Source organism: Elephantulus edwardii, unplaced genomic scaffold (assembly GCF_000299155.1).
Source record: "Elephantulus edwardii isolate Elephantulus edwardi_28Jun2011 unplaced genomic scaffold, EleEdw1.0 scaffold00018, whole genome shotgun sequence".
NCBI lineage: Eukaryota > Metazoa > Chordata > Mammalia > Macroscelidea > Macroscelididae > Elephantulus > Elephantulus edwardii.
In genome coordinates this window covers 23716400-23743316 of record NW_006399768.1, presented here as the reverse complement: position 1 = coordinate 23743316, position 26917 = coordinate 23716400, and the positions used below count along the sequence as shown (strand labels likewise).

Here is a 26917-nt window from a genome sequence, read left to right as displayed (position 1 = left end):
GATTTAATTAATTTTATTTTATAACCAAAATTTTTTTAACAGTTGAATTAGAAAGCAGCATCATGGCTTGTTTTGTGCTCAAGGTATATTAACATTCATATCTGTTAGTCTATGTACTTTCCTTCGGCATCTCCGTGTACAGGACTTCACTTAAAATTTCTTGTAGTTTTGGTCTTATTTTTTCACAAATTCCCTAAGATCCTTTATTTCTGCAAAGAATCTAATTTCCCTTTCATATTTGATGGAGAAATTGGGTCTGTGGAACCTCCACTGTGGGCCTGGAACCTCCACTCTAGGAGTTGGCTTCTAGTGTCTTGATGGCAATCACGTCTTGATGGTGGTCACGTAAGGGAAGTTTCTGGGTCCTGTTTGATGTGTGTTACTATGTTATTCCCCCCAAAGCGGGTATCAGTTTAACTTTTGACCAGAAGCAGGTATCAGTTTAACTTTTGACTAGTGGTGGAGGCCTGCCAAAGGGTGTGTGTTTAAAATGTATTAATTTTAGAATGAATATTCTTTAAGTGAAATAGCAATCATTTCTCTATTTGCTGTACCGAATAACTTGGAGTTGCTGTGACTTTGAACACTGTGCCATAGTCGTGTCAAATATCATAATGGTTAGCCATCATGGACAATGTTTGGAGGAGCTTCCAGATTGATTTAGGTTGGGAAGCAGGAATGGCATCCATTTCCTAAACTAGATGCCTCTGGAAACACTATAAACCCCGTAAGTGTACAGAAATGATGTTCGTTATAGAACAGAGTTCAGGTCTTTTGTGCAAGGGTCACTTTGGGTCATATTCAACTTGACGACATTAACCACTGCTAGTGAGACTAGTGCTGTTATATCTGGAGGAACACTCTTCCACATTGTACACCACTCTTTGTCAATGTGCAGTATGAAGTAACTGGGGTGGTTGTGATGCTGAACCTTGTACCATTGAGGTATCAAATACCCTAATAGTTTTCCAATGTGGACAGTGTTTGGTGGAACTCCCAGTTGTAAGACAGGTTTGGAAGCAGGAGTGGCATCCTCTTCCTAAACCACATGCCTCTGGAAACTGTGAACTTGGAGAAACGACAGTAGTTATGGAAAAGCATTAGGTCTTTTGTTCATAGAGTCACTATGAGTCGTGCTCGCCTCAATGGCAATCAACAACAACATCAATCCTACTTTCCATCCTTTTTTTCTTTTATCTATCTGTCTTGTTTTGTTGGTGCATTTTAAGTAAATTCTGGACTTCTTTACCTCTAAGTACTTAAAATAGTGCTTTTCACTGACTAGAATTTAGCATTTGTGTATGTTTCTGTTTTGAAGGAAAATTTTTTAACCTAAAAATAATAGCTCACGTATTTTTAGAATGGCTGGGGTTTTCCCCCCTAGATTACAATATAAGGAATGTTCCATACTATGAAACTTTTTCTGTAAAAAGTACACTAACTTGGATAAATGTTTATTTTCAGTGTGCTTAAAGCCACATTGTATATAATTGTCCTAGTTTCTTTAATGTCAGTTTTTCATGTTGGAAAACTTGGCCCATGTTAACCAAATGGGCTTGAACTGTTTCGATCCACTTATGTGCAGACATTTTTTAATGCAATATGATACTAATCATCTTTACATGAGCAGCCCATCTCTCCAGTGAATTGTGTACCACAGAGAAAGTGATGTCTTGCATTTCTCACCTATCTTGCATCGTGTCTAGTGAAATACTGTAAACCTGTAATAGCACCATAGTATCTACCTAGAATGTCAAAAGTGATGCTGGTATCCTTCCAAGCAGAGAAAAGTCATGATATTACAAGAAAAGGTTGGATTGCTTGATACGTACTGTGGACTGAGGTTTGCAGCTGCAGACCCTTTTCAAGATAAATTTATCTCATACTGAAGAACCATTTGTAAACAAAGAAAAGTAAGTTTGTGAAGCCATCACTGCAGTTATACCAGAAGACACAAAACCCCGCACTTTCTCTGAAATTTTTATTCCAATAAAAATCTAGCGCTTTTTGGGGTACAGTATCCCAAACATTTAGCATAGAAAATACATGTTCATCGACTCTAGTGACATTGTAGAGAGTGATGCCACTAACCCAAAGAAAGTAGCCCTTCTCTGGTGGTTCTAATGACTCTCACCAGGGGCTCTTTGGGAGAAAGATGAGCAATCTTATCAGATGTATTTTACACCCTCCAGAAACCCGCTGCAGTAAGCTGTTAGCTCTGACTTGATGGCACAGAGTTTGAGTTTTAGTTTATGTTATCAGTAAGGCTTCCAGTAAACAGTGGTAGGTTTATAGATAAGTTTTTGGAGCATCAAAAAGTGCATGCTGATTTTATTCAAGGCTCAATTGTGCTAAAGTTCTCAAAGAAGCTGTAGAAGAATTTTGACTAGATGAATGGAACTTTGGATGTGATAGATTATTTTGGAAGATATTCTACAGAATTATCTTTATTTTAACATTCAGTTTACATATATTTGGATACTAGTATTACAGCTTTTCATCCATAGATATAAATCTTTAGTAATAGTTTAGTTAAGAGTAAAGCTTTGGTTTTTAAAGACTATTGCTAGAAAGTGAGAGAGTAGCTGAGAAATATATTTCAAGATTCTTTGATTACTGTGTTTTCACTAAATCCCATTTTAAAGGCCAGCCTTCACACCATTTATTATAGCTTTGTAAAGAAGGAGGACATCTGGAAAGTGACTTCTTAGAAGAGTGGGTAAATATTTGGACTTAGGTTAGTTAAACATGGTACAGTTTATTTAATTTAAATTAAGTTGTCTTTAGACCAGCTGTGAGTGGACTTCTTATTAAAGTCAACCTTAAGTAACTTGATTTGACTTTAGTTTTTGCACTAGAAAACATTTCCATTTAATTGTTTTTCCTTTTTCTTCTTATTTAGAACCTGGGACGAGCCAACAAACGGAAGCCCAAGGTAAGACCACTAGCCCAGACTTCTGCATAATTTGTAAGGTTTATTCATTTCAGAGACTAGTGGAAACCTCAGGTAATACTTTATGGCCTGGAGTTCCTGGGTGGTACAAGGGGTTAAGCTCTTGATTACTAGTCACAAGGTCAGCAGTTCAAATCCATACAAAATTGCTTTATTGGGCTAACTTGATGGCCCACTTTCCAAGTCTCAGCCTTGAACACCTTAAAAAACTGCTGTACACACACAGGATCACGAGGAATCAGACTCCACTCCATGCAACTCACAACTCTGATTTTCTTCTCTAGTTTAATTTATAGTAACTTCCCTCCCACCTTATCTACCTTAGCCTCCAGCACCTGAAGATCTTGCAGTGATCTGTTTCACAAGTGGAACCACAGGTAAGTTTTGAAATGTGTTTGCCTCTAAGTGCTTTCTATTACAGATAATGTCAGTGGTTTCCAGCAATGCAACTCCTGGTTTCCTCCTCTTATTGCCACACACTTACTCTAAAGCTTGCCCATGGTAATACAGCTTATTTAAGATAATTGGATTCACTTTAAAGGTTCTCCAGTTGCTCAGGAATGTAATGTTACTCAGCAGTTGGCTTTCGGAGGGCTGCCCAAGCCTAGCGGCATGTGACCTACTAATCAATAAGGTTTCTGAGCACTGCCAGGGCTGTCATTCTTGGAAGACGTTTCCTTTTTCTCTAACCTGCATCTGCTTCATGTGTTCCGCAGGCAACCCCAAAGGAGCCCTGATCACCCATCAGAATATAGTGTGTGATTGCTCAGCTTTTGTGAAAGTGACAGAGGTAACCTTTTGGGGCACTGTAATTTTTTTTTTTCATATTCTTTGGTTTTCATTAGGCCTCAAGAATGAAAGTGGTGAGGTCAACTAGTTAGAAATCTTAGATAATAACTTTTCAGCTTGGCATCCCTCAGTGGTCCATGCTGTATTTGGAATCCTCTCTGAAATATAAGAAGTCCTGGTGGCACAAGTTGGTGTTACAGATCGAGTGGCTAACCAGAACACTGACAGTTCTAATTCACCAGCTGCCCCACAGGAGAAAGATAGACAGTCTCCTCCTGTTAAGATATGCAGCCTCAGAAACACAAGGGACGGTCACCATGAATTGGAGCCAACTCAATGGCAGTAGTTTTATTTGTCTAAAATATATATATGAAGGGTAATGATCACCTTCTGTCACGTTATTTCAAGTGTGAACCTAATCTCCAACTTTTGCTTGTAACAGTTAAGTTGACCTGTCAGACTTTGCTGTTGTTCTTCATTAAGAGGACAGGAACTCTGGCAGCATAGTCTATAACGAGTTTTGCTCCTACATGCTCTCTGGTGGCTCACATCCATCAGTGGCTCTGTGAGAGAAAGATGAGCAGTCTCCTCTCATGCAGTTTGCAACCTCAGAAACCTATTGGCTGTTCAGAGATGAGTTGGTCCATTTCCACAGTGATGTATATTTTTTTGTATATCAAAGAAACTTTGCTTGGCCACTACTGTACACATGGTTCGAGGAAAGAACAAAGAAAAGATGATTCTCTTGTGGAATTCCAGTGTTGGGAAAATAGTTTCTTTAAGTTGATAGTGAAATTTTCTAAAATTATTTGTTACTTGTTCAATTTTATTTCCATTTTTATGAGAAAGATTAAAGCACAGAACTTTAAAGTAGGTAAAGCAAAGATCTTTACATTAGGTTCCTGCTGTGGCCAAAGGCATATTTCAAGCTTCCCTTTAAAAACGTTGCTTATTTAGCAATATAATGCCTTTCCTTCCTGTCCTTTTCACAATTTACATAATTTGCTTTTGCAATCTCTTGGGAATGTTCAGTGGCCCCGAATTTGCAGCAGTCGTCTTGTGCTTGATGGTTTCGGGGAATGGACATCGTTGATGGTTGTAGAATCTTAATCTTTTCGGTATCTTGCCACTTAATTTACTCTTAATTTACTGGAGTTGTTAGTTCCAAATGCCATTATTTTTTGTGTGTATGCTTTCTAAATATTTAGTGCCTTACCAAAATGAAACTTTTATTTCCTAATTAGCCTCCAAAACAAGTTTAAAATGCATTGATGTCTCATTGAGGTAAATAATTATGAGACTTGAAAAATTAATTATAATACCAAGGAGCATTCTAAACTTTGTTAAATTTATAATCATGATAAAAGTATTCTTTTTGATACTGAATTATAAAATTGAATTAGCTGTTCCTTATAGTTGCATTTTTCAGTGGTTGGGATATGGTCATACTTGAAGAAATTTAAACTAAGATTATGGCATTTTAGTCTCCATTGAACACCTCCAGCACTGCCAAATTTGCTCAGGCTGGTATTTTCACCTGTTGTTGTTGTATACCTTAGAGTCAGACCAACCCATAGCTGACCCTCCAGTGGGTTTTCAGAGGTAGTTAATCACACAGGTGGAGATTGCCCATCATTCTCCCACAGAACAGTTGATGGATTCGAACTGCTTGCCTTTGGGATTGCAGTTCAGCTTCTTTCCACTAGGCTACCAAAGCTTCCTATTTTCACCTGTTACGATGTTGTTCAGGAGCTCTGGTGGTGTATGGAATTGTACTGCTATTTCATCAGCTGCTTCTCTTTGGCAGTTTGAATCCACCAGTGGCTCCACAGGAGATGGAAAGTCTCCTCCCATGCAGTTTACAGCCTAGAAACCCAGAGAGTCAGCCGTGAGTCAGTTCATACTTGACAGCAATGGATTGAGTCAAATCAAGTTATTCACATTATAATTAAGGATGGCCCAGCTTTGGGGAGGAGAGACAATGGCTCAAAAGTGGGAACATCACACATGAGGCAACTTGACAATTCCCTCTCCTGCTGGCTGGTTTTGCAACAACTACTGTTGTCTGTATTGAAAAAAATCTCTTGTTAACAACATAATACCATTCCATGTGAATGCTCAATATGCCTATCCCTAAGTAAAGCCCATTCTGAGCCATGAAATAAAAATCTGATGTCCAAACACAGACTGGCTGCAGGCTCATCATAAGTGTTTTGTAGGAAAGCATATCCCCTGCTACAGATTTGAGCTTGCATGAAAGAATTGGAATATATTTCATGGGGTAAAGTCAGATGTTATGGGAGCTGTCTCCACACAGGAGACTCAGACTTAGTTCCTGACCAGTCGCCACTTGTCCGTGAAAGACTTAAATGTTGCTGTGATGCTGAACAGGTTTCAGCGGAGCTTCCAAGCTAAGTCCCGGGAAGAAATTGATGCTGGTGATCTGTTTCTGAACCTGAGCCACTGAAAATGATGTTAATCCACAGCCCCTGTCATTGTGCATAGCCTCACCACTGCCAGTTGGACACCAGATCAGCAGCTTACAGCAGCGATAAAGTAGGGCTCTAAGGTGCAAGTATTGATGCTCGAGGTGCATTTATACTTTGCATATGAAAGAATTCTGGCTACGATATTTCTCTTATCTCCTTCCCTCTTTCCCCCTATGCTCGCTTATTTGTGTTGGGATGGAACTTTTCTTTCTTGTCTTTTAGTGGAACTGAGTATTCTGGGGAGTGGGTTTTATAATCTGAAATGCCAAATGATCAGAGCACATAATCTGTTCACATCCCATTTGGAGAACAGTTTTCCTTTATTTCCTGGTTTTACCAAAGTCCTGATTGGCTTTTCTCTGTCATTTACAATAACCTCATATTCTCCACCCTAACTGAATAATTAAAATTATACTTTTCATTTGGTCCTTTGCTGAGAAATAATCACAGACTATACGGAAAGTCTGCTTCTCCTTAATGTTGAGGAACTATGTGCTCTGATATGAATGGGGAAAATACTGAACATTGGAATACTTTTCTGCCTTATTGGTGTCTTTGCTTACAGAATACATTCAATCCTTGCCCAGATGATACTTTGATTTCTTTCTTGCCTCTGGCCCATATGTTTGAGAGAGTTGTAGAGGTAGGCATTGCATTTTGTTACCTTTGCTTGTTTGCCTGTTTGTTTGTGTTCTGCTAAGTTGTTGTGTTTTACAGACTGCAATTACCTTGAATGCCAGTGACACACACATTTCATTTTTACCACTGGCACATATGTATGAGCAGCTAATGCAGGTAAGTGTTGTGTGCAAACTGCCATCATCATAAGCAGTTCTTTCCATAGTCCCAGCTTAGAGATGCTAATTGTTTTAAAGAGTACTAATTTTTTTTAAGTTTAATCCTCTTTTTTAAAAAAAATTTAGCAGTTCATATAATCAAGAAAGAGAAATGACAAATCCACAGCTTGGGAGAAATGATTTTAAAATTATGTCTGAAATGATATATTCAGTAATAAAAGAAAAATACCCCAATTAAATAATTATCTAAATAGGCATTATTATAAGAATATATGCAAATGAATAATAAACAAAAGGAAAGATGTTCAAAGTCATTAGTTATCAAAAGTGCAAATAAAAGTGCAGTGAGATAACACTTCATGTCCTATTAAGATAGTTAAAAGAAAAAAGATAATGATAAGATTTGGTGAGCTTGTAGAGAAATTAGAATATTCATACACTGCTAGTGAGTGTAAAATGGTACAGCTATTTTGGAAAATTATCTAGCAGTTCCTTAAAAGATTAAACAGAGTTACCATACAGCCCAGCAATTCTGTTCCTAGGAACATGCCCAAGGTAATTGAAAACATACATCCACAGAATCTTGTACACCAAATCCTTATCATTGTTCATAATCACCAAAAACATGGAAATAACCCAAAATGTTCATCAAGCAAAGAATGTTTAGATAAATTGTGGTATATCCCTATAATAAAATATTATTGTATAATGAAAAGGAATCAATAGCCAATTCATACCACAGCACAGACGAATCTTAAACACATTATATTAAGTGAAAGAAGCTAGTCACAAAAGACCACTCACTGTGTGATTTCATTTCTACAAAATGCCACAAATGAAAAGTTAGGATCCCCAGCATTTGGAGGATACTAGCATGGATATGCTTCAAGAAAGAGTAACTATAAAATGAATGTTTATTGAAACCACAAAGCCTAGTGCGGTTTCTATTTTGTGGGAAGTCTTTACTTTTTACTGTGCTTATTTATAATATACATCAAACCAAGTGACATACCATAACAATAGCAAATAAAAATATTACATAGAGACCTTAAGAGACAGCGAGTTTAGATGTTAATGAGGGAGGGAAAGGAGGGTGAGAATGATTGTACAGCTCAAAGGCTGTAATCAGTGCCACCAAATGGTACATGTCAAAATTGTTGAATGTCTGGTTTTTTTTCTGTGTATTCTCAACAACAACAAAATATATAAAACTTAAAGGAAAAATGAGAAGGCAGTCCACAAAATAGGAGTAAATATGTACAAATTATCAGAGACTTATATCAAAGTATATAAAAATCTCTTTCAAGCCATCAGTGAAAAGACAACCCAGTTTTTAAAATAAGCAGTTTATCTGAACAGACATTATCTCCAGAGATACACAAATAGCCAGTAAGCACTTGAAAGATACTCAGCATTTCCCATCAAAGAAATGCAAATCCAACCACTGTGAGATACCAGTGCACACCACTAAGATGGCTAAAAAAAAGGACATAAATGTTGATGAGGATGGAGGGAAACCAGAGGCCTCATACACTGCTCATAGTAAGTGGTGCAGTCACTTAGACCAAAAAATCTAACAGTTCCTCAAATGGTTGGAAGTAAAAGAGTGACTAGTTAGTCCCTCAGACAAACTAGGCACCATGGTTTTCTTCGTTCATCTCCCTTCTGGCATCTTTAGACTTCAAAACAGCTCTCCCCACCTCCCCCAATCCCACCCCAAAAAAACATATTAAATTAATCACATAGGCGAGGAACATGAAGTAGCTGGGAGAGAAAGCTTTTTTTTGTTTCTTCAGTTATAATGTCAATAGGGTACATATTCAAGTAAGCCTAGCATCATGCTTATAGCCCACCCACGTAAGTGGACCTACCTGGCCAGAGTTCACCTTTGGTGAAGAGAAAGTATCCAGAAAGAGTATGTAGGCTTTGGGCTCCCACTGGGACCTTGAGCATCATTGCCAGGTGTCAGGCATAGAAGGAACTTGGAAGGATCTAGTGAGCATCTGAAAGGATGAGGTACTAATAGGTATAGATCAATTATAATTAACTCTGTAAGACACAATATATGGGAATGATTCTATAAAGCCCAGTGTGAATGTATGAAATACAGTGCATGTGGATGGAAAAAAATAAAACACTTTTATTAACGAGACCCTTGCTAGCAGATACAATATCACAAGCAAGCAAGATTCCGCTGAAAATGATCCAAAAACATCTGGAGCAACACATCAACAGAGAACTGCCAGGCTGGGTTTAGAAGAGATTGTGGTACTGGGGATTTTATAGCTAATGTTAGATGGATCTTGGCAGAAAGCAGAGAGTACTAGAGGAATGTCTATCTGTGTGTCATTGACTATGCAAAGGCTTTTGACTGTAGGGATCACAAGCTGTGGCTGACTCTAAGAAGAATGGGAATCCCAGAACATTTGATAGTGCTTATATGAAACCTATACTTGGACCAAGAGTCAGTCATCAGGACAGAGCAGGGAGACACTGCATGGTTTAAAATCGGCAAGGGTGTCCGCCAGGGATGTATTCTGTCTCCAGACCTTTTCAATCTGTATGCAGTACAGATCATCCAGGACACTGGGCTTTATGAGGAGGAATGTGGCATTAGGATTGGTGGAAGAGTCATCAACCACCTGTGTTATGCAGATGACACAACCTTGCTTACTGAAACTGAGGAGGACCTGAAGCGCTTGCTGCAGAAGGTCAGGGACTGCAGTCTTCAATATGGATTGAAGCTCAACATCAAGAAAACAAAGATTCTCACCACTGGGCCAATTGGCAGCATCAGTATGGATGGTGAAGAGATTGAGATAGTTAACAGTTTTAGTTTCCTTGGCTCCACAATCCACACTGTTGGTAACAGCAGCCAGGAAATCAAGAGACTAATTTCATGGGCAAAGTCAGCTGTCGGGGACCTCTCCAGAGTGCTGAGGAGCAATGAAGTCAGGCTGGAGACTAAGGTGCGCTATAGTCTTTGCAATTGCATGCTATGCATCAGAGAGTTGGACAATGAATATGGATGATATAAAGAGAATTGATGCCTTTGAGCTGTGGTGCTGGAGAATAGTGTTGAATATACCATGGACTGCTAGGAGAACAAACAGGTTTGTCGTGGAGAGGGTGAAGCCAGAATGCTCCTTCGTATGACATACTTTGGGCATGTTGCAAGGAGGGACCAGTCCTTGGTGAGGGACATCATGTTTGGGAGAGTGGAGGGACAGCACAGGAGAGGAAATCCCTCGATGAGATGGATAGAGTCAGTGATTGGGGTAGTGGAAGTAAGTGAGTCGAAGACAGTGAGGTTGGCACAAGATAGAGCAGGGTTTAGGGCTCGTGTACATAGGGTCGCTGCGAGTTACAAGCAATTCAATGGCATATAACAACAGCAACAATATACCATTTGATTTCTTAACTGCTGAGTCTAGGGGTATTGAATGTGGATCCAAGTAAAATTAAATACATGACAACTTAAAGAAAAACATCCCTCCAGTACACTATCCAGGGATTGGCAGATCTGTGTATCCTGTTTGAGTGCCTCAGGTAGTTTGCAAGGTGAGCATAGAAGATTTCCGCTCCACTTGGATAATACTGGAGCCAGAAGACTGTTCCTTCAGGAATTTTCCAGCTGTATATTGTCCACTTCTTTCTCTCTCTTATTTTTTTTTATTGTCTGCGTCTTGTTTTAATAATTAAAAAGAGCTTTCCATGTACAAAACGCACTTTCCATGTGGAAAAAACAAATAAGAAATATCAAGGGCAGCCTCATACTTCTCCCCCACCTTCAGTTTTCTGATATGTTCTTTGGACACTAAGAATTCTTTTTTCAACTCCACAACTGATTTTTTTTTTTTAGAAATTTTTTAATTAAATTTTATTCTTTTTTATGTGTGTACAGTCAAATCAGATTTGACTAGTACAGGAGGAAATTACCCTTCCTTCTCCAGCAGAGCATCTGTGGGTTTGAACTATGTACCCCTGGGATTGCAGTGCACCTTCTTGCCACCGGACCACCAGAGCTCCCTCCACAACTGATTTTAAAGACAGGAATAACAGCTGTTTCTTTCTTTCTTTCTTTCTTTCTTTCTTTTTAAAAAGGTACACACTTTAAGTTGACTTTAATTAAAAAAAGATGGCTAATTCCAGATGTTGGTGAGGATATGGATAAATTTGAACCCTGATACACTTGGCAGAAATGTAAAATGGCACGGTTACTTTGGAAGACACTCTGACTTTAAATTGGCTTATGACTAACATTTTCAACAATATTCCGAGGCCCTTTGGGAAAGCTGGATGATCTTTAGCTGAATTTTTGCCTGTATTCCCTTGAACACAACTATGTGACTAATTTTAAAACTGACCAAGAACCACCTTTTCTCCTCTTGGACAACTTTACATTGTATCTTCATAGGGAAAACATTCAATTGCTCAGTAGTTTTTGACCACCATGTGCCAGACACTGTGTTAGATACTGGGGACAGAGAGGAGCTTAGAACACTAGCCCTTTGGTTGACTGCTGCCCCTGGAGGGGCAAGCACCATTAGACTTCACATTCCACCAGTTCATTTTACTTGTTGCATATACAGCTCAAGAAGCTTGTGAGTTTATAGAGAGATTACAAATGAGTATGTGTGATGGGTCATACAATTGGTACCTCACTATAGCTATACAGTGATTGTAGGTATGGATTCTCTATCCAAGTCTGAGACCATTTATCTCAGATTTCATGGTATCATTGACTGATTCTTAAATTTAAATTGAGAAGACCATTTGTAAATACATATGACTTGCTGTTGTACAGTGGTATTAAATAACACACACACACAGAGTAGATTTTAACTCAGTGGCAAACCATTCTGATAATAGATGTCCTCATGTGTCAACTTCAGCACACCCAGTGAGTTTCCAGAAATTTTTAGTTAGAGGTTTTAACAAGCAGGGACTATAAGCAAATAGTTAAGTTTTTGAGAGTTAAATTAGACCTACATTTTTCTAAAAGCCTAAAAATGTCTAGGACATGTAACTATATCACTCATCAATAAGATATTTATCATGAAACTCAAACAATTGAGCCTCTATCACTGTTACTGTAAACAGCATTTTCAGATTTCATATTAATCATCTTCAGAGTGATCAAGAGAACCACCAAATTTCCATGTCATACAATGACTTGAAAATGAAAAGTAAAATTACTTGTACTGCTCTAGAATACTAAAACTAAAGTCTTATGTGTTGTATATGTTGTTTGTGTGTAATATATGTGGCTTGTGGTATTTAGCTTGGTGATTGGGATGTAGCAGGTAGCTAATGTGTGATATATGTGGCTGTTGTGTGTGTGATATATGTTGACTGGTGTGTGATATATGTGACTGCTGTATAATACATGTTGTCTGGTGTGTGATCAATATGGCCAGTGTGTGATATATGTGACTAGTGTGTGATATATGTGGCTGACATGTAGTCTGTTTTGGCTGGTGTGTGTGATATCTGTAACTGGTGTGTGGTATATGTGACTGGTTTGTGATATCTGTGACTGGTGTATGGCATTTGTGGCTTGTGTGGTATCTGTGGCTGGTGTGTGTGATATCTGTAACTGGTGTGTGATATATGTGACTGGTCTGTGGCATCTGTAGATTGTGTATGTGAGGTGTATGTGACTGGTATATAGCATATGTGACTGCTGTGTGTGATCTATGACTGGTATGTGTCTGATGTGTGATATCTGTGGCTGGTGTGCATGCTATCTATGACTGGCGTGTGGTATATGTGACTGTTGTCTGATCTGTGGCTGGTGTATGTGATGTCTGTGACTAGTGTGTAGCATATATAACTGGTGTGTGTGATGTCTGTGACTGGTCTGTGGCTGGTGTGTTATGTCTGTAACTTATGTCTGTGGTACATTTTAGCTGATGTGTGTGATATCTGACTGGTATGTGGTATATGTGACTAGTATGTAATATAGATGGGTAGTGTGTGATATATGTGAACAGTGTGTGGTACATGTTGGCTGATATGTGGTATATGTTGGCTGGTGTGTGATATATATGACTGGTGTGTGGCATATGAGGCTAGTTGGTGATATGTGTTAACTGTCCTGTGATATATGTATAGCTGATGCTGCTACAATTAAATGTTTTATTGTTTCCTTTTACCTCTGAAGTGTGTGATGCTTTGTCATGGAGCTAAAATAGGATTTTTCCAAGGAGATATCAGGCTACTTATGGATGACCTCAAGGTGCTTCAGCCCACTATCTTTCCTGTAGTCCCCAGACTGCTGAACCGGATGTTTGACCGAGTGAGTTCCCAGGGGTGCCGTGTGGGAGACAGAGCCCTGGACTTGAATCAGGGTTTTCATTTGGCTCAGCCATGTATCATCTGTGTCCATCTGTGGATGGACAGTCCTCTTAATCTCACAGAACTACAGATTACCTCTCTGTAAAATTAGAATATTTACCTCACAGAGTTGTCGGCAAGGATTATGTGAGCAAACATACAGTAACTCACTTTGGAAACCATAAGACACACAGTCCAGATGTAAGGTGGGAGGTCATTTTTTTACAGCAATAAATCCTTGAGCCTCTGTTTTCTCATCTATAAAAGAGGCTTGTTCCATTTCTTCTCCCTCCTCTGTATCTCATAAAGTTAATAAATGAAAATGACTATGAAATTTTTTATTAACTTTAAAGCTCCGTACATGTGCCAATTGTTAACAGTAAAGTACAAACATTTCTACTATATAAGGTGGATGTTTTCCAGTAAGAGAAAGTGACAGAAAAGTTCTAAGACTGTACCCTTCAAAGGCAGAAAACGTAGAAGACCCAGAAAAGCGGGCAGTGGGGCGGGCTTTGGCTTTCATCGGTTCACCTGCACTTACTTAACCACATCGAGGGTGCCCGGTGGTGCCGTGGATGCTGCGCTTGGTTGCTAACTGAAAGGTCAAGGCTCAAGTCCACCTAGAGAGACCTTGGCAGGTCTGGCACTCTGCTTTGGAAAAACCAGCCATCAAAAATCCTGTGCAGCACATTTGTGCCTTGACATGCATGGGCCATCGTGAGTCAGAATTGAGACACGGCATACCAGCCTGTCTGCAGCCCGGCAGCGACACACTCCCAGGGCAGAGCCAGTGTGTGGCATGAGCAGCCTCCAAAATGAGTTGCTTCTTCTGATAACCTCTCCCTTTCTTGGCTCATTAGATTTTTGGGCAAGCAAACACCACACTAAAGCGGTGGCTGCTGGACTTTGCATACAAGAGGAAAGAAGCTGAGCTGCGCAGTGGCATCATTAGAAACAACAGCCTGTGGGATAAACTCATCTTCCACAAAATACAGGTAACAGATGGACTCAGAGTTGTTATCTTCTCGGTAAACTGTTCCTAAAACTCAAACTCACTGTCATTAATTGAGTCAGCTCTGACTCATAGCAGCCCTCCATAGGGTTCCCAAGGCTGTAAGTTGCAATGGGAGGAAATTGCCCATCTTTCTCCCATGGAGCTACTGATGGATCAGAAATACCAGGTGTGGTGGTGGTGGTGGTGGTTGTCATGATGCCCTGTCAAGTCAACTACAATTCATAGTAACCATATGCACAATAGCTCTAAACCCTGCTCTATCCTAAGCCAATCTCACTGTCTCTGACACACCTACCCTCATTACCCCAATTATTGTGTCAGTCCATCTCCTCTTGGGTCTTCCTCTCCTGAACTGTCTGTCTACCCTTCTAAGCATGATGTCCTTCTCCAAGGACTAGTCCCTCCTGGCTACATGCCTGAAATATGTGAGATAAAGTCTCAAAATACTTACCTCCAAGGAGCAGCTTAGTTTCATCCTCTCCAGGACATACCTGTTAGTTCTTTTGGCCATCCATAATATATTTCATGTTTTTCTCCAGCACCACAGCTCAAATGCATCAATTCTTCTGTCATCGTTGGTCTTTGTTCAGCTCACTGATGCATACAAATAATTACAAAGACTATGGCCTGGATTAGGTGTGCCTTAATCGCTAGACTGACATCCTTGCTCTTCACCCTAGAGAGGTCCCTAACAGCAGGGTTCCCTAATACAATTTGTCTTTTGATTTCCTGACTGCTAGTGGCATGAGTATTGATTGTGGTACCAAGCAAGCAGAAATTGTTATAACAATCCCAATCTCTTCTCCTATCATGAAGCTGCCAGTTGGCCCAGTGGTGAGAATTTTTGTCTTCTTGATGTTGAGCTTCAATTGTTATTGCAAACCACACTCCTTAACCCTCTGCAGCAGATGCTTCAGGCCCTCCTCAGTTTTAGCAAGTAAGGTTGTGTTGTCTGCGTAACACAGGTTGTTGTTGAGTCTTCCTCCAGTCCTGATACCATATTCTTCCTCATAAAGCCCAGCCACTCAAGTTATCTGTTCTGCATACAGAAAAGGTCTGGAGAACAGGATACATTCCTGATACACTCCTTTTCTGATTTTGAATCATGCAGTGTTTCCTTGCTCTGTTCTGACGACTACCTCCTAAGTCCAAGTATAGGTTTCTCATAAGCAGAGTCAGGTGTTCTAGGAATTCCATTCTTCTCAAGGTTAGCCACAGTTTTTTGTGATTGACACAGTCAGATATCTTTTACATAGTCAATGAAACACAGACAATTCCTCTAGTACTCCCTACTCTTGGCCAAGATCCATCTGATACTGGCAGTGATGTCCTTAGTGTCATGGCCTCTTCTAAATCCAGTTTGTATTTCTGGTAATTCTCTGTTGACGTACTGTTTTTAGCAGGATTTTGCTTGCGTGTGATATTAGTAGTACTGGTCTATCATTTTCACATTCTGTTGGATCACCTTTTTTTTTTATTGGGAATAAATATGGATGTCTTCCAGTCAGTTGGCCAGATAGTTGTCCTGGTGAGCATATCCAGGGCAGCATCTCTTTGTTGAAATATGTTAATTGGTATTCCATAAATTCCTGGGGGCTGTTATTTGCCAGTTCCTTCAGAGCAGCTTGAACTTCGTCCATCACTATTGCCTCTTAATACTTCTATACCAGTCAGTTCTTTTTGATACAATGATTCTGTGTACTCCATCCATCTTCTTTTGATGTTTCCTGGATTATGCAATATTCTGCCCACATCATCCTTTAGTATTGCAACTGAAGGCTTGAATTTGTTCTTCCGTTACTTCAGCTTAAGAAATGCTGAGCAAGTTTGATCCTTTCGATTTTCTGACTCTAGCTCTTTGCACATTTCATTGAGGTGCAGAATTTCTACCAGATTTTTTTTTCCTTTTTATTTGAGAGGTATGGGGATGAGGATGAGAATGAAAAGTATTTTTAAATTCTGGCACAGTATTTAAAATTAGGGACAAAACCACTATGTAAATCTCAGTGTTCAGAATAAACCTGAACAGTATTATAGCTGTCAGGAGCATGCAGTGTTGCTATTTCTCCATTTTGTTTAGGTTTTCTAGAATAAACGTGTTACTCCTGAGATAATTTTCTCAGATATCATGTCTTGGGGTGGAGGGGAAACCAAACCCAAGTGCACCTCACATTGAGGTAGTTATCACAAATCCACCACTCTCTTTTTCTGAGTGATTTATCTCCACCTTGTGTGGAGAATTCGGACAGTAGGGAGCTCTGATGGCCTTGGTGGTTAGAGAGTTGCACTGCCAATTGAAAGATAAGTATTTAGAATCTACCAGCTGCTTTGAGGGAGAAAGATGGACAGTCTCCTCCTATGCAATTTAGAGCCTTTAAAAACCCATGGAGGGGCAGCTGTGAGTGAGAATTTTGGGTGGAGAAACAGACTTCATTTCTGCATTCCAGGGAGGTTCTCCTTGCCCTGTCCCACGCGTGAGTTCTCTGCCACTGTGAAGGGAAGGTGTCGGGGACTCTGAGTAGGTGTCTTTCACTGAGGAGGGCACCCCTTTCAGATATTTAACATGTATCTCTCTCCTCTCCCCCTCCACTGTCAGTCGAGCCTGGGAGGAAAAGTCCGGATGATGATCACAGGAGCTGCACCAGTGTCTGCCACCGTGCTGACGTTCCTGAGGGCTGCCCTTGGCTGTCAGGTGAGCTGGGACTTCCTGCCAGGCTTGATAAAGCTGAGGCATCTACTTTTCATGAAAGGACATCTTTGAACTCTCTTATGTGCCTTCTTTTTGTCTGGAAGATCAAGTGATCCTTAGATTGCATAGAGAATAAGTGTAATTTTTTTTTTTTTACACTGGGCTGGGGGATGTGTATTTAAGCCTATGGCTTGTGTCATTTTTTTCCTAGGGTAGGGAACACAACTTACATTCAGAGTCAGGCATGAGAATTTAGGAATGGCTCACAAGTGGTGAACCAACTAAAAACCTTGCAGAGAACATCTCTGAAGGAGCTAGAAGACAGCAGAGACTCAGTGACAGACAGGGCATGTACAGGACTGAACCAGAGCTGGCGAAACAAGCGTGTCCAGCGTGGGTAGTTGGCAGCGTGACCTGTCACTAGGGTGCTCTCATTGGCTGTCTGCAGACAGTGAAGTGGCAAATGAACATGAGCAGTGGCTGGTACTTGACATGGAAGTTAGCAGGTGTGGGTGGCATAGGAAAGGATGATTGAGTATTGAATGAAATACAAAATCCGAAAATATTTCACCCCGTTCAGTCATTACTGAGGGGTTAGAAGAACTTAATTACTTTTGCACTTCAGCCAAGGTGGGACTGTCCCCCTTCTAACAATGTCTCATCTGTTGGTGACCCAGTTTTATGAAGGCTATGGACAGACGGAGTGCACGGCTGGCTGCTGCCTGACAGTCCCTGGAGACTGGACAGCAGGTACGATTGGTGGAGGATCCCTGTGGGAATGAGGTTACTAGGACTGGGTTATTAGAATTATTGAAATTGGATTCTTCTCTGATTGATCTTTTAAACTACATAAATAGGTACTAATTTGTTTCTCAAAGTTAGACCCCAGAGCAGACAAGCTTGGAAACTGGGGTGATACCAGCAAAGGATTCCTGAAGCTGAGCTGTTGTTAGGTGTCGTAACTTTGATTCCTACTCACAGCAGCCCTCTGGCAACAGCACAAGTCACTTCCTGATTCTAGAAATCTGCCTTTTGTCCCTGTTGTTGGACCCAGCAGATCTTTTAAGCAGCTGGTTAAACAAATAATTGGTCTGATTATTTATAGTTAGTTTATTTGTAGTTATTAAATTGTATGTGTTTTAGACACAAATAAGATATTTAAACAATGTAATGGATTGTGCTAGGTGTTGGGATTACAGATATAAATCAAATGCTGACCTTTTTGTCCCCAAGGAGGAAGCATACACTAATAATTCATTGGGCACCTGTCACAGATAAGGTTCTATGTTGGGTGTTTAAGATCTATTTAATGCCGCTAACATGCTGCTGAAATGTGAGGTAACTGTAGATTATTGTTTTAGCAGCTTGTAAATAGTTTCTAAGAATTTACATAGCATTATACACTGGAGCCACGATTCAAACCAGGTCTGACTGTAAAACTTCTGTACTACACAGAGCATATATTTTAGGTTGTGATAAGTAAACTTAGTTTATATGGTGTGTTATTAATATTCCCACTATCTAGTAACATAAATTTATGATTCCGCTGGAATTTAGACTAACGTTATATAAGTGTTCTTCATGGTGTTTGTTTAATTTTTAACCTTTGCTAAAACACAAACAGAATAGTTGGGGAAACTCACAAAAATGCATCTGATTTCTGTTAAAACTGTTTTTGGAAAAGATAACCCAATCTTAACAGTCTTTAACAAGAGAGTTAGGTCCTATTTTAATAAGCGTAAATGTAAAACGTGTTTAACCATACTGTTCCACCAGTAAAGGCCATGTGTGTGTCCTCTCTTGTGAGAACAGGACCAGCCAGGCTGTGGGACGAGGAGCGGTTGAGAAGGAGGGACACATAGTGGGCAGGGGAGCCTTGTAGAAAGCTTCTAAGTATCCACAGTGCCTCTTAAAGTCTGCTGACAAATTATTTTATATTTTGAAGAAAATTCCGAATACTGACTACCCCACAGACTGCCAAAAGAACAAACAAGTCTGTCTTGGAGGAAGTACAACTAGGGTGCTCCCTGGAGGAAAGGATAGCGAAGCTTCATCTCACAGACTTTGGTTTGGGATGTTGTCTGGAGGGGCCAGTGCTTGGGAAAGGCGGAGGGTTAGAGAAGAGAGGAAGACCCTCAAGGAGGTGAATTGGCGCAGATCGCCAGCAGTGGGCTCCAGCATATCAGAGAGTGTGAGAATGGGGCAAGATGGGGCAAGGTTCAGTTCTGTGGTTCACAGTGTGGCTGTGAGTCTTCGTTGACTGGACAGCACCTAACAACAACTCGAGGAATAAACTCTCTTCATTTCCCATGGAAAGAATGGCTGTAATTGCAGAAACCAGAAATTTATACCCACTTCCTTTTATTGTGAGCAGGCCTCACGTTGACATTTATAAACCTTACATAACATAAATTATAAGAAGGCTGACTAAAGAATGGTATGAGTGATAATTCTTTCATTTAATATACAGGCCATGTTGGTGCTCCAATGCCTTGCAATTATATAAAACTTGTTGATGTGGAAGAAATGAATTACATGGCTTCCAAGGGCGAGGGTGAGGTGAGTGCAGTCGACTCCTGTCCGTCATTCACCTTCCGTGCCATTTCCTTTAACGGCTAGGCCTTAGGAATATAGGGCCGTTTCCTAATACAGGTCATGTGAAGCTTACTGATCTCACTCTTACAGTGATTTGGGGCTGAGCAGACTTCTTTATGAAAGTGCTTTTATGTTTAGCTCTCAGGGACACGTTGAGGCCTGCCTTCTACTGAACATGATAAGGACTTGGATCTGAAAGCATGCTGAGACTCCCGTGGCCTCAGTCCTCAGAGCACAGCTCTGTGTGCTAATTCCCTTGGATACCTGTGAGGGAGCTACTGGCTACTAATGATAAGCCTAATTACTTAAAAGTTATTTCATCCCCTGTGAGGCTTTACTGTACCTCTGAGTCCAGACATGGGCATACATTAGCCGTACAGTTTGACTGTAGGCTATAGATAGTGGGGTTTTGGGGGATGCTTGTAAATCCCAGTCTTTAACTCATTGCCCTGAATCAGAAACAACTCATAGCTCTCCCGCCAGCAGTTTCTGAGGCAAATTTTGCACAAGAGGAGATTGCTCATCTTGCTTGCAATAAGCCACTGGTGGATTCAAGCTGCTAGTGAGGTTTTAGTAACACAGCTCTCTGTACACTCGGTTCCCATTGGCATCTGCTGTTTCCTTCTGGATCACGGAATTAAGAACTTCTAGCTAAAGATTCTTTATTTTTATGTGCACACACGCGCGCGCGCGCGCGCGCGCACACACACACACACACACACACACTCTTAGCTTTCAGAGAAACCTCAGTAAATGTTACTAACATGATCATCTCTTTTTTCTTTAGATATGTGTGAAAGGGCCAAATATATTTCAGGGCTACTTAAAAGACCCAGCAAAAACAGCAGAAGCTTTCGACAAAGATGGCTGGTTGCACACAGGGGACATAGGAAAATGGTTACCAGTAAGTTGTCACCACTCCTGTTTATAAATAGTTTTGTTCCACTCCAGGGAAGAAGACATCCCGTGCTGTACCTGGTAGACCTTTTCTCTTTCCCTTCTTTATTGAATATTATAAACTGTTCCTTTCCTGTTGTGGACAGTTTTATGCTCTTAGACAACTTGTTCAGAGTTTTCCCTTTAACTGTTGGCAAACATGTTTAGTTTTGATGTTTTCTGCTTGATATACTAGCTGCTGCTTTCAATTTTAAATCAAAAGAGATGATAGCTTATTACAATGTAGATGCAGTGGCTTGACATTGATGCACTGGTGAAACAAGGCAGATAGAAATTAAAGTAGCCTTCCTGAGATGTACAGGTAGCAAAGATTTATGAATAAATGTGTTTCTTAGGTTTGTCATCTCACTAAAAATAGTGTTTCACAGACTGAATCAAGAAGTTTGGACAAGAAGCCCATTCCTGCTTTAGACCTCTTTTGGTAGCTCTGATAACATGCACTTCCATTTCTAAACTGTTTTGGTTAGGTGCCACCCATTGGTTCTAAGTCATTGTGACATCTGGAGCAGCAGACAGTATCCCCATGCTATCCGCTTATTGTGATAATTGAGCCCCTGTGTCAACCCATCTTGTTGAAGGTCTTTTGCTGAATCTCTATTTTACCAATCCTAATGTGGTTCTTTTCCAGGGACTGGCTCTGGTAACATGTCTGAAGTACATGAGACAGAGTGACACCAGCCCCATTTCTAATGGGTATTCTAACTGTCTTTCCATTACAAGTTTGTTCCTTGTTCTTGCAGTCCATTGTATATTCAGACTTCTTCAGCAGTACCATAATTCAAAGACATCAACTGGTTTTTGGTCTTCCTTACTCATTTTCTAGCTTTCATACACATATGAAACAACTGAAAATATGTAGCTCGAACCAGGTGCACCTTAGTACTCAAAGTGCTCTCTTTGCTCTTTAGCACTGTATGGAGGCCCTTAGTAGCTAATATGTCCAATATAATAATAATAATAATAATAATAATAATAGTAATACGTTCTTTGATTTTATTGACTGCTGTTTCCTTGGGTGTTGATTGTGAAGACATGTAATATGAAATCCTTGACAGCTTCAATCTTTTCTCCATACATCATGATGTGACTTATTGATCCAACTGTGAGAATCTTCAGTTTCTTTATTTGAAGGTCTAAATCTCTGTATAGTGGGGGTTTTGGTTTCTTTATGTGCAGGCAGAATCTCCGACTGAAGGCTCTAGACTTTGACCTTCATCAGTAAGTGCTTCACATGTTCTTTGCTTTTAGCAAGCGGGGTTGTGCCATCTGCATGAGTCTTCCAGTCATTATGCCACTTTCTTCTTCATACTGCCCAGCTTCTTAGATTATTTTTCAGCATTTAGATTGAATTAAGATGGTGAAAGGATCTACGCTGACACACACTTTTCCTGGTTATAAACCATGCAAGATCCCTTTGTTCTGTTCCAGCTTAGCACAGTTCTTTCTAAACCATTGGTCATTTTTTAGTACTTAACAATTTAACATAGTAATATTTTATTATTGTGTATAGTCAAATTGTTATAGATTTAAGCTGTTTAATATCCTGGAATTCTTATTAAAGAGAAAAAGGTCCTCCAAAATCTGTTCAGGTAACACAGTTCCCAAACTATTTAAGAATAAATGAAGTTCTTCTTTCAGGCTTAGGGAGGGTTAAGCATTAGTTCTAATACTGGTTCTAAAGAGCACATCTCATAGCCTCTCTGGGCTCAGAAGAGAAGTGGGGAAGTGGTGTGGAATGAAAAAAACTCTTTTTGCTGCAAATGACTTTTGAATGCATGACAGTGGCCCCAAAGTAAGGATGGGTAGAAATATGAGGTGGTTATCCTTCTGATAGGGGGTGACCTTCTGGCATCTGGTCGATCAAGTTTGAGGATCCCCATGTACCAGCATTTGTATAGAGTGACTAGTGAGGAAAATTTGCAACAATGAATAAATTGAAATCCCAAGTTCTCTATAAACTTTCATTAAAATCCCAATAAAAAATTAAAAAAACACACACCAAAACATACGTTACCCAAGGGACCGGGAGCACCCTTCTTTCCCCTGCCTCTGCACAAGATAAAATAATAGATAAAATGGAAATTATGCCTTCTTGTTGTTATTAGGTGCTATCAAGTCATTTCTAACTCATAATGACCTTATGTACAGCAGATTGAAACCTTGCACAGTCCTGCACCTCCTTACAATCTCCGCTGCACTCCTTGTCGCACTCACTGTCCCAGTCCACCTCATGAAAGGTCTTCTCCTTTGCTGACTCTCTGATTTTCCAAGCCTGATGTCCTTCTCCAAGGACAAGCCCTTCCCGATAGGATACCCAAAGTGTACGACACGAGTCTCACCATCCGTGACCCTGAAGAGCACTCTGACTACACTTATTCCAGGACAGATTTATTTGTTCTTTCAGCCATCTGTAGTGTATTCAGTAGGCTTTGCCAACACCACAATTCTAAGGTATCTTTTCTTCCGTCTTCCTTATTCATTGTCCTGGTTTCACAGGCTTATAAAGCAGCTGAAAATACCATTGCTTTGGTCAAGTTCTCTTAGTCTTTAAAGTCATATCCTTGCTCTTTACCATTTTAAGGTAGCAGATGTGCCAGTGTGATACTTGGTTTGATCTCTTGGTTGCTGCTACCATGGATGTTGATTGTGGATCCAAGTAAAATGAAACATTACCAACTTCAGGCTTTTCTCTGATTACTAGTGGAGCTAAAATAAAGATAACAAGCAAGTTAACAACAGCAGGGTATTATAAGGTTCAAATGATTGTGCACTTGAAAACCATGTACTGGGTGTAATTGATGCCGAGTGGAAGCCTTTGCTGGTCCCACTCACAGCCTCCTCCCCTCTGATAAACAGAATGGGACCTTGAAGATTGTTGACAGAAAAAAGCACATATTTAAACTGGCACAAGGAGAATACATAGCCCCTGAAAAAATTGAAAATATCTACGTGCGAAGTGAACCTGTTGCTCAAGTGTTTGTCCATGGAGAGAGCTTACAGGTATGTATGTGCTTTCTCAGTCACCGGCTCTGTTGTACTCAAGGGGTTTTAAATATAATGAAAAACTTAAATAAGTGTGACATAACTTTCGTGGCTGACATGCTCAGGTATCATCAGTGCCTTCAGTACTGGTTCTGACTGGCATTTCTTAGTCACAAAGCATTGTTTGCTTTACATTTTGTGTTTTTCTTTAACCTAGCCTGCTACACAGCATTTTTGTTTTTTTAAAAAAAAATTCATTTTGAGGGAAATAATACAATTACTTAAAAGTTCTAAATTTTAAACCTGTTCAATCCCACCTATATATAAAATGCCTTCTAGATTATTTTTGAGCATAGAGCAGTTAGTAGTGAACAAATGTATGTTCAAAGCCAGAATTGGAGATCCTACTATAAAATGTCTGTCAAGAAGTCAAACCAATGGTTGTAAAGAAGAGAAGATGGACTGGTTTTCTGAAAAGAAATATTTTTACAAATTTTGATCTTTTATTTTCTAGATTTCCCCCCCCTCTTATGCAAGAATGTACCAGATTTTTGCCCCCAGTCTTCCTATTTTTATTTTACCTCAAATCTTATCATGTTTTTAAAGTTTCTTTTTAGTTTTAGTGTTATTATAAAAGATATAGTATTAGGGAGGTTTATTTTTTTTCCCCAAGTTAATTTATATACTTTTCCCCCCTTCCTTTCTATAAGCAGCATTCAGGCATCCATCACCTTGCTTTATAGAAATGTTTATATAATTTTTTTTTTAGCTTTTAGCCTTTATTCAAATCACAATAAAACCATTAGTACTCATTGTAGGAAATTTGAATTAAAGTGAAATATAAATGAGAAAAAATAACCTCTTATAAAGAGGAAATATTCACAATTAGATTAAATATACATTTTTAACTTAATAAAAGAACATTTTAGTATTATTTTTAAAATAGACTTTTTGTTAGTTTTTGGTTTCCAGTGATTCTTTAAAAACACTGACAGGATTTCTGACACCATCCATACATTTACCTGGACTCTGTCGGCTCCCAGGGAGAATGGGACGTTCTGAAGTGAGGGTCAGGCTTTCATTAGGTTCTCCAGGGTCCCATGATGTCACAATGATTGTGTTAATTTTAGAGCATTTGTATTAAGCCTTGTAATAACTGTCTTGTCTGTTTAAAGTCATTTCTCATAGCAATCGTGGTACCTGATGCTGAAACATTATGCCCCTGGGCTCGAAAGAAAGGATTTGAAGGGTCCTTTGAAGAACTGTGTAGAAATAAGGTATGGTTCTGAAGTGTATGGTTGGTCTTTTAATCTTTACATTAAATGTACTCGTGGATGTCCAGGTTAATTGCTCTTCTTACCTTATTAGGATGTCAAAAAAGCTATCCTAGAAGACATGGTGGCTCTAGGGAAGGAGTCTGGTCTCAAACCATTTGAACAGGTAAGACTTTCAACAGAATGCAGGGATGCCTGTAAAACAGACTTTTGCCTTGAACAGTCTTTTTACAAATAAATTCTTTGAGAGATTAAGATAACCAATAGAAGAATGAGGAATCAGTGCTGGAATATTTTTGTGAGGGATAAGATCTTTAACGAGAGTCATGAATGCTTTTCTTTTTTTTTAGATCAGGATGCAATCTTGAATTCTATCCTAAGAGTAGAGTAGAATCTTTGTGGAGAATGCTTAGATGTGGCTTGATCTGGGGCAAGAGATGGATTGGCTCTCCCATAAGGATCTTCATACTTTTATGTGTTTTCTAAGGAGGCCTAGTGGTGCAGTGGTTAAACACCACAGCAACTCTGGGAGAGAAGACCTTCCAGTCTGCTGCTGTCTAAATAGCAGCCTAGGCACCCTTGTGGGGCAGTTCTGCTCTGTCATGCACCACTGTGAGTCAGAAGGGAGTTGCCTGCACACAACAGTGTGTGCTTTGTAGACTCAAGTGCAGTCTTTGCTCCTTTAACCACCTTGTCTATTTGCAGATCAAAGGCATTGCTCTACACCTCGAATTATTTTCTGTGGACAATGGCCTTCTGACTCCAACAATGAAGGCTAAGAGAACAGAGTTACGGAATTATTTCCATTCTCAGATAGAAGAACTCTATTCTACCATCAAGGTCTAATGTGAAGAAGAAAGCTTGGGAAAAGAAAAAGGAGAAAAATTAAAAAACAAACCAAACCACACACCTCCACAATCTCTTCTTCTCCTGATGGCCTTTGGTTGGTAATTTTGACTACAGCAAGCGTAGGAAAGGAAACGATGTTTGACTTGTCCATTCGGGGTTCTTGTGATAGGACTTTTAGAGGAAACGGAACACTGCCTTACGGTCACCTCGTGTTGCAGACCATGTTTATAGTTATAAACAATTTCCAAAATGAGCCTTAAAAATTGTAAAGGGGAAAACTATAAATGTGCTAAGTTATTTGAGACTTCCTCAGTTAAAAAGGTGGGTGTTAAAACTTCTGTCTGTCTGTCTTTCTAACCAAGGAGTTAGGACTTTGCTATTTCTGAGATGCCTGCTACTTAACTGCAGATTCTGCAGACGTCTGCTGCTCTAAAGAGTACAGTGCACTGGAGGGAAACTGTCCTTTCCAAACAAGAATCATTCTCCGTGCTGGAGAACATCAAAGTGGACCAGAAATCCCTTTTTTTTTAAGTCCCTGTTCCTTCCTCTACCCCATCTCACACACACTCACACACCCCTTCTGACTAAGGGTTGTGAAACTCATGCTGTTCTCTGCAACCCGCTCTTGTTCCTTGCTGGAGTAAAAAGTTCACAGGCACTGAAGGACAGAGCCAGCTCAGAACAGTGCAGTGTTGACACTCAGATGGATGGACGCTCACCAGAGTGAGTGAATTCTCACTCCCACCGAGAGCGAGAGCGGATGCCCTCAGACCTGTTCTCTAGGCTCGGTTCCCTCCCTCCATCCCTTCCCGGTGGTTATTGGAATATCTGCCTTAGACTCTACAGTGAAGACAAGCATTTCAAGAAGGAGACGATGAGCTGGATAAACCTTGCTCACCTGTGGCGCCTGGATAACTGTCCACTTTATCTTCACTGCACCAGTCACTCTTTGTCTGTAATGGCCAACAGATTTTTAATGTGGCTTTCATATCGAAAAGGATCATGCTGTGATTAACTTCCTTTTTTCCCCCCTCAGAATAAACTCTCAGGCAAAGCATGTCTTTGAAACTATTAAGGGAGTAGATTTTCTTGGGTACTTCTTGAGATGGACAGTATAAGCAAATAAATGTTCTTATAATGCTATCTGATTTCTATGAAATGTATCTGACAAGCCAAAATTCTAGAATGT

At 39.9% G+C, this 26917-nt stretch overlaps 1 protein-coding gene across 3 annotated transcripts in view; it reads left to right on the top strand.

The window, feature by feature from the left end:
• ACSL1 (acyl-CoA synthetase long-chain family member 1) overlaps positions 1 to 25725 on the top strand; it is a 65869-nt gene extending 40144 nt beyond the window's left edge. For 2 of the 3 annotated variants that reach the window (XM_006882237.1, XM_006882236.1), the window contains 14 exons: positions 2903 to 2935; positions 3279 to 3330; positions 3670 to 3743; positions 6797 to 6874; positions 13195 to 13329; positions 14228 to 14362; positions 16979 to 17074; positions 17749 to 17821; positions 19542 to 19630; positions 20454 to 20570; positions 23480 to 23623; positions 24781 to 24882; positions 24974 to 25045; positions 25585 to 25725. In XM_006882237.1, coding sequence (XP_006882299.1) covers positions 2903 to 2935; positions 3279 to 3330; positions 3670 to 3743; positions 6797 to 6874; positions 13195 to 13329; positions 14228 to 14362; positions 16979 to 17074; positions 17749 to 17821; positions 19542 to 19630; positions 20454 to 20570; positions 23480 to 23623; positions 24781 to 24882; positions 24974 to 25045; positions 25585 to 25725 — 1341 coding nt within the window. Of the gene's footprint in view, positions 1 to 2902; positions 2936 to 3278; positions 3331 to 3669; positions 3744 to 6796; positions 6875 to 6948; positions 7027 to 13194; positions 13330 to 14227; positions 14363 to 16978; positions 17075 to 17748; positions 17822 to 19541; positions 19631 to 20453; positions 20571 to 23479; positions 23624 to 24780; positions 24883 to 24973; positions 25046 to 25584 lie in introns of all 3 variants that reach the window. The other variant, XM_006882235.1, reaches the window with a different exon arrangement.
• The last annotated feature ends 1192 nt before the right edge of the window (positions 25726 to 26917 follow it).